Source organism: Sprattus sprattus, assembly GCF_963457725.1.
Source record: "Sprattus sprattus genome assembly, chromosome: 20".
Taxonomy (NCBI): Eukaryota; Metazoa; Chordata; class Actinopteri; order Clupeiformes; family Clupeidae; genus Sprattus; species Sprattus sprattus.
The window spans coordinates 13840143-13848583 of record NC_137918.1 but is presented as its reverse complement, the minus strand read 5'-3'; the positions used below and the strand labels follow the sequence as shown (position 1 = coordinate 13848583).

Here is an 8441-nt window from a genome sequence, read left to right as displayed (position 1 = left end):
ATGAGTCTGTTTTGGGGCTATAAGGGAACTTTAAAGTTCAGCTGTGTTTGTGGTGTCAGAGAGCCCTAGGGTATTTGTGTGTGTGTGTGCGTGTGCGTGCGTGCGTGCGTGCGTGCGTGTGTGCGTGTGTGCGTGTGTGCGTGTGTGTGTGTGTGTGTGTGTGCATTCGTGTGTGTGTTTGAGTGTGGATCAGAGAAAGAATGAGAGTCCGAGCAAACAAAGTCCTAAGCGTCTCTTCGTTTTCTTGTGCACTCCTTCCCAAAGCGAAGCTCATGTAACACAGTGCATTAGGAACTAGACAGAGCAGTGGAGATCCCTAACGGAGAGCTGACGGTTGAGAGGTGAACTGTACACCCAAACCCACTTTGTTGATTTTTATGTTGTGTAACAACTTGGCCCCAGGCCAGTCGCCGTGCAAAGATTGCTCAGGTCGACGCAGTGCGCAGACACAGGCCAACAAGTAAAAGTTCAAAAGAACGCAAAGAGTCCCTGGGAGAGGGAGAAAACGAGAATGAGAAAGGGAGAGAGAGGGAGTGACAGACAGAGAGAGTGAGAGAGAGAGAGGGAGAGTGACAGAGAGAGAGGGAGAGAGAGAGAGGTAGGTAGAGAGAGAGATGGAGAGTGACAGAGAGAGAGGGGGGGGGGGGCGAGGGAGAGAGACAGAGAGAGAGACAGAGAGAGAGAGAGAGAGAGAGAGAGAGAGACAGAAGACTGTTATGAAATGAGCAGGCCACCACGTGTGTGTTTTGCAGAGGTAAGAGGGGATCAACTGCCTCCTTCTCCCATGCTGCTACTGCTGCTAGTCCTCGGGGGGGGGGGGAGAGAGAGAGAGAGAGAGAGAGAGAGAGAGAGGCTGCCTCTCTCTCCCATGCTGCTGCTGCTAGTGCTCCGGGGAATTAGGAGGAATCCCTCGCTCTACCTGTCCGTGCACTTATGCCTTCCCCAACCCCTCCCCAGGTAGATGGCCTAGTCCCAGAGCCTGGCCTGAGATGCCTGGGGCCACGATGAGACTTAATCCCCAGGGGTGACTCACCCCTGACGGGCAGTCTCTCTTCCAGGCCTCCCTGGATTGGGGCAAGCACAAACAATAGCATTACCATGTGTCTTTCCGCTGCATTACTCACCATGCACGTACTTACTCATACTTCGTGTCAGCGGGGGAAAATACGTGTAACTAACAGGATTTTTAGTAAGTGGGGGCAAAAAATGTGTAAATTTCCCACCCTGGTGTGCGTGTGCGTGTGCGTGTGCGTGTGCGTGTGCGTGTGTGTGGAAGAGTGTCGATCCATTGCTTGAATATTTGTCCAAGTGCAAACTTCAGCATGGGAACCTTACGTTTTGTGATTACACCCTTCCTTCAAAAGTGCTTGCCTTCACAAATTAAAGTGAGCTGGCTTTTCTTTCCTCCCCGGTCAAGGTAAGGGAAGCAGTGGTCAAGATCCTTAGGGAGTTGATGTAAGGTCAGTCGTTTTAAAAGATAATAATAACAATAATCCATTTTATTTGTATAGCACACTTTCACATACAAAGATGTCTCAAGGTGCTTAACAGGGTCACAATAGCAATTTAAAACAGTGCATTCAAAAACAATACAGAAAAGAAAAAACAGAAACCAGGACTTTAGGAGAAGGCAGATATAAAAAGATTGGTTTTGAGGTGGGATTTAAAAGAAGTGATGGAGTCCAAAGCCCTAATGTTGTAACACTGAAAAAAGATGCAACACTGAGAACTGGCCTCAGTGGCCAGCCACTTCCCACACCACACAGGCGCCAACCAGCACTCTCTGGTGTTGTGGCTTTAACAAGGCCTCATGGGATTGGGGTTGCAGGAAGTGAAATATGCACTGTGGATGCATTTCCTCAAAACTGGCAAATGACGTTTCAAAACAAAAGAAGAAGTCCTCGCCAAAACTAGTTTTTTTTGTCGTCGTCGTTTGAGACTTACATATACGCAGTTGTATATCGTTCTCTTTTTGGAGCGGATGTCAAGCTAAATAGAGCCTCTCTATACCGACTCTCAAAAGCCTCAGCCCAAGTTACAGGAACTCTAACTAAAACATCACATCATGTCAGCTTCCTGAGCTCCGATCGAGCTCTCAGAGCATCTAAATATCACGTGTGGGTATCTTATATGACAGACCTCTTAACCTCTTATTCCACCGCCAGGCCCTCAGGTCGTCTAAATTAGGGCTCCTGGCCGTCCCCCAATCTAATCTTAAATCAAGAGGTGACCGCGCTTTAGCTGTTGCAGCCCCTAGACTGTAGAACAGCGTCCCCCTCTCTATAAGATCAGCCCCCTATATGACCCTTCAAGTCCAGGCTCAAAACCTACTTATATACTTAAGTATTTGGATCCTCCTGATTTGAGTTGATCATTTGTATTTGCTTTCTGTGTATATAGATGCTTAGTTGAGTGTTTTTCATGATATAATTGTTTTGTTTCTGTTTTCTATTTGTTTTGAAATTTTATTGAGATTTAATTTAATTGGTAAACGCGGGTTGTTTTTAAATGTGCTTTATAAATACATTTGACTTGAGTTAACACGGCACTTTGTGAGCATCCATTAAAGATTGTTTGACTTTGTGCATTTGGCAAAGTAGGTTTTGACCCCATTTGCTCACCAGCACTGACGTTTCTGTCACATATACAGCGCTTAGGAAAAGTCACAAACTTGGCATCATCGAGCTAGGAGTGTTGCCTTGGCAACATCGAGTTAGGAGTTTCTGCTCCAAACAACTCGAGGACATCCAACTTTCAGATGGATTTTGGTCCACACCCATGACATCAGCACCCTTCAGAGGAGGTGGCAGACATGGCTGTTCCTGCAAAGCAACTCTAGGGTCCGCACAGCAAGTGGAGGGGGGGACCTGGGAGCACCACAGGCAACAACTAAGCCCTTTAATCCGCAAACAAGGTACTGGGGGGGGGGGGGGGGGGGGGGTGGGTTTGAACGTCCAACCGCTGGCCTGCCAATTTTCGCCCCTGCAGACAGTGCTGATCCCTGTACGGGGGCCAATATTGGCCTCCAATCTGGTCCGACATGTTCAGGAGTGCTGCCAGTTCTTAGAATGCGCTTACTGAAAAGCTGAGACACAGGAGACGTGCTTGATGTGGAATCACAGTCTGGATATCTTGAGGAAAAAAAAGTGGGGTGCTTAAGCAGAAACAACTCTCAGAGGATAGGTCTTTTTGTTTTGTTTTTAAATTTAAAGCCCACTGACCCTGTCTGCCCTCCTCGGAGCTCTTGCACAAGAGAACAAGCCTCGAATTTAACACTGTGCCCTACTAAAGCAAACAAGGCCTCCATTCTTCACCAACCACAACAACGCAAGGCCAGCATAGGTCTAAGCGAATAGCCATGATCTCTGTCTGCAACCCACCACTTACCCACTTCCTCCACTCACTTCTCTTTCTCAGCCCTGCTTCTGTCTCCCTGTGCACTTCTTCATACCACAGGTTCTCACACAAGCATACATTTTAAGAGGTGCCCCTGTTGTTCCGTTTATGCGTCCCTCAAGACTACTTTATTTCTTCAAGATAGCTTATGGACTGACTGACTGACTGACTTTATTTTTCTTATTTTTATTTATTTCTATGAGATGATTGTTTGTGAAGTGACCTTTGGTGTCATGAAAGGCGCTTTAAATGAAATGTATTATTATTATTATTTTTACTAGCTCATGGTGGTAGGCCTAAGGATCGATAACAGTTCAGACATGGTGGTTATCAACAGGAGGTCAGTTGAAAAACGATTTGAAAGAAAACATTCTGCAAGGTGCTTGTTGAATTTTTAAAGACGAAACTGTTGACAATTACATAAATAACCCACCACAAACCGAGTCGATAACTGAAGACCAACTATTACTGTTGCGTAGAAAACCACTGCCCCAGGGTGAGTTCTCAGAACACAAAAGGCCAGATAATCTTAGAAATGTTCATTTCTTTTCAAAGAATTAGGCTTCTTGGTGCGACCCCAAGTGCCAAAGGTCACATTTATAATAGGCCTCCATTAGCGGGCAGATGTAGCATAAAGAGACACTGTTAAGAGAGGAAGTGAAGAAGGAACTTCCGAAAGCACTCTATCACGGCAACTGCTCATGTAGATCAGACAGTCAGCCGAAAGAGGTATTAGGCTACTTGTTTCACATCCTCTAAAAGACACACACTTCCATTCTTCTGAACTGCCATACAGTAGCCTGGATACCAGCCTGAACTCCGCCCACAAAATTTTTGGTCTGGGAGATTCAGTCTGGAATCGAGCTAGTTGGGAGAGATTTAACGTTTCAAAAAGGTTGAGAAAGCAATCTAAACCAATCAAATTGGGCGGGCTTTATACGTTGATGGACAGATATAGATAGAATATACCGGAATATACATCGAACAAAGATGGCGCCGTCTCGGGAGCTTAGTGGGACATATTTTATATGATTTAAGCTATCTACACGACTTTTTTATGTCTACATTGACTCGGTTAGTTGTGTATACGCAAAACGAGTGTTGCCGAGGATTTTAGGTCCTAACTAAAGCACTCTAGACCATTATTGATCGGTTATGCTAACGCGTTGGCCAAAAAAATCATTGAAACTAATGGTAGCTTCTAGCCTTGAGTGCTAATTAAGTAACGTGAGCAGGCATATCTCAGCAGATATTGACAGCGCATTCATTTTGAAAGAGGAACAGAGAAACGCGATCAAGGCATTTGTCGATTGAAAAGATGTTTTTGCCGTCCTTCCTACGGGATCAGGTAAAAGTTTAATCTGTCAGATCATGGTAATACTACGTTGCTCTGATTGGTTCTAGGTATCCAATTCAGCGAAGAGGAATTTTCTTTCCTGGTTCGTTGAAATACGCCCCATAATCACAGCCCATAATCACAAAGAGTTCGGTCTCAGACTCATATTCTGACTAGAATTATGAGTATGACATCGTCAGGCTAGCCATACAGTACATTTGCCCTTCAAACGTTTCTGCTGTGCAATTTGAGTGGATATATTATTGCAAACTAAGACCAAAGTGGCCTTTCGTGGACTGAGTATACTGTAGGCCTACCTCATTATCCTTTCTGAATAGCATGTAAGGTGGATACAATTCTCCCGAAAGTATGCCAGAACATTTCATATCTAATCAAATTCCGGTACATTGGGTTTGAGGCCGTTTGCGGTGGTAATTAATGGCTGACATTTTGTGCCAATAGTCTACATTGTTCAAACTGTAGCGATGTTTTTCGACTCTTGGCCTTTGTATTTGTGACGTGGACTACAGCTTGTTAGTGCAATGTTAGCTTCGGGGTTAAAGCAATTACTGGAGTTCAAAAGGGGGCTTACAGTGGGACAGGACAACAAAGTCTACTTGCTACGCTGAACTCTCTCCGAAGCCGACATTACATGATCCACAAGAGGAGGACATCTTGTGCTTCCAAAAGTTAGTCCACGAAACAGTACTGAACGTCAGAATCGAAGACATGTGCCAGACATATCTCCAGGGCAGTTGCACCTCTGACCCCCTTCACCCACAGAAGATACTGACAGTAACACCATTCACACCTCCTTCCACCATCATAACACCCATGACCGTACAACCACAGCCATCTCTCAACCGCGGAATACACAGACACAGCACAGTGGAACAAAGGTGGAATAAGTGCATAAAACAAAGGTTATTAGCTGTGTGTGTGCCTGTGTGTGTGTGTGTGTGTGTGTGTGTGTGTGTGTGTGTGTGTGTGTGTGTGTGCAATCTGACAGACTCTTTCTTGTCGCCACTGTGTCGGAAGAAGTTTCGGTGTTGACTATTTTTGTTCCATATGGTCACGCACTGTCTGAATGGGCTACTTAGTTGCTACATGTTCTATGTTCTCAGGCATTTCGCTAACTAAAAAATCATTTAAAATGGGGCAAGTCAAGACAGAGTTTTCCAAGTAAGTCTGGACAGACCCAATTAAACCAGCGATAAGTCTTGTTTTTGACTTTCTTTTTCCCCCACTGCAACCTTTTCTGGCTAAACCATTTCACTGCGTATATAATTCTGAAACAGAACATTAAGCACGGTGTCTCTTCTCAATGATTACACATTTATTAATCCTTTTGCATGTTTGTTTTTTTAAACAATGGACTTATCATCCAAATCATTGACAAAGAATGTCAGTAAGCTTTTAGGAAGGACCCAAAGGTTTAGAAGAGTGCAATTAAAGAGGGGTTTGTTTGTACAGCTTTCTGGATCAAAGCAAACCATTTACATCAAAATCATCTCCAAAACAAAAACTGGGTCTTGGGGGAATAATGGAATTTAGTTGGTGGTGTGCCATCTTGGACCTGGGCCCAAACTCTCAAGACTGATCTGTGGCATCTACATAGATTTGGCAAAAAATCTTTAAGACCAACAATAATTTGGCAAACCCTACGGCTAAATCGTTAGGATCTGCAAGAATTTTGCCTGAGGTTAAACACACACACACACAAACATTAACCAGAGGTTTATCTTTGACTCACCAATGGGGAAGGAGACCCTGGGGATGGCATCGCCCTGGCAACACCCGAGCGCGTACAGCAGTATGAGGACAACCCAAATGGAGGCCAACTGGGCCATCCTGGCCGGAGGTAGAGGCAGGGAGGGATGGAGGGAGGAAGGGTGGCAGAGTGAGCGAGCGGGTGAGTCGTCAGGCGTGCGGAGAGCCTAGCGTGGACTCTTAGACTGATGGTTGCTGTGAGTGTTGTCAGCCTCAGTATCGGTGTGGAGACGCCCCCCCCGGCGATGGCCCGTCCTAGGTTCACTGGAGGCTGCAGTCATCGCATCTGTCAAAGCAAGAGAGGGTGTTAAAGATGTGTCTGATAGTTTCCCTCCCACTTCAGTTGTGAAGGAGTGGAGACAGACAGACAGACAGAGAGACAGACACAGAGACAGAGACAGAGACGGGGAGAGAGAGAGAGAGAGAGAGACAGAGAAACAGACAGACAGACAGAGACAGAGACGGAGAGAGACAGAGGAGTGGAGACAGACAGAGACAGAGAGAGACAGAAAGAGAGAGACAGAGCGAGAGACAGAGACAGAGAGAGAGACATAGACAGAGACTGAGATATAGAGAGAGACAGAGACAGAGAGAGAGACAGAGACAGAGAGAGAGACAGAGACAGAGACAGAGACAGAGACAGAGACAGAGCGAGAGACAGAGACAGAAACAGAGAGACAGAGAGAGAGACAGAGCGAGAGAGATTTGTTTCTGACCTGTTTGTTAACCCCTGACATTTCCTACATGCACTCGTAATACTACGCTAGGCCACTGGTACATCTCCTCAAATTGGACTGAATGGCGACCAAAGAACAAGTGCAATAGTGAGAGACAGAGAGCTCGACGATGGGTGTGCATAGTATGATTCATTTTTCCTGGTGTGGGCAGGGTATTGAGGCACCCTTCCTCTTTCGTTTCTACGCCTGCGAGCGGATAGGAAATGAATCTCGTGATGCCCTCAAGGCAAACCTGCGTTACTTCTGAGGCCTCTCATTGGCTCATGTGACAACACTGCTATATGGTTTGGTGTTGAGGACTTTGAAACGGACGAGGTGGAAGAGAGAGCGAACACAGGTCAAGCCAAATGACCCCCCAGTACTTTAAAGGGGTGGTGTAGAGCCATAGGCTACATCCTCAGGCAGTGCTTGTGATGGATCGCTGCTAAGATGCTGACGTACATCATTTTAACAAAGAGCTAGTGATGAACAACTGGTGACAGCGCTTAAAGGCACCCAGTGCCTTTGGTGAAGTAAATGTCAATATCATAAAGATTGTCTTATCCAGAATATTTCCATTTTGATGCCCCAATGTTGCACCGGGTGCCTTTAAAGCTGAAGATGGAAGCAGTGCAGCAATAATGCAACTGTTTCAGGATCGACTTCAACACGTAGTTCATATGATTCTTATAACATTTATGATGCATATTACACTGAAATGCAGTACAGCTGCTGAGAAGCAGCAGAACCATTATTTAGTGGACTTTCAGCGAAGTCTGTTCCACTAAAATGGAGCGAACTGTGTCTTACTGTGCGACGTTTCCATAGTGTGTATTTAAGGTTGCAGTGTTTGATACAGTATGTTTCCCACCCAAAGCATAGCCAGAGGGGGAAAAAAAACAACATTCTACAAATTCTGACCTCAATGTTTGGGACACAAGTAAATGACTCCCAGACGACACAGCTGACCCTGATCTGGGGCCGAATCCAAGAACATGCTTCATCTGCAACAGACTTGAGGTCGACTTGGGCTTCCTTTAAAGAGGCTTCTTCTGCCAAACCCAGAGTGCACCGCATCGCTGCCATAGCCTACACATAACAGGATTACGGCGCGATACGGTAAGCGCCTAGGATTAACACAGATATGTCAGTCTTTACCCAGTGGCTGGCCACTCCAGGGCCCTGGAGTGTATGGGCAGGAATCGGTTAACAGCGACCTGGGA

The 8441-nt window shown here is 45.8% G+C and overlaps 1 protein-coding gene across 1 annotated transcript in view; it reads right to left on the bottom strand.

The window, feature by feature from the left end:
• The window catches only part of sema4ab (sema domain, immunoglobulin domain (Ig), transmembrane domain (TM) and short cytoplasmic domain, (semaphorin) 4Ab), a gene marked incomplete at both ends in the record, with an annotated part of 33911 nt that extends 27329 nt beyond the window's left edge, over window positions 1–6582 (bottom strand). Inside the window, one exon of the mRNA XM_080859699.1 lies at window positions 6486–6582. Coding sequence (XP_080715825.1) covers window positions 6486–6582 — 97 coding nt within the window. The remainder of the gene's footprint in view (window positions 1–6485) is intronic.
• Window positions 6583–8441: the final 1859 nt, after the last annotated feature.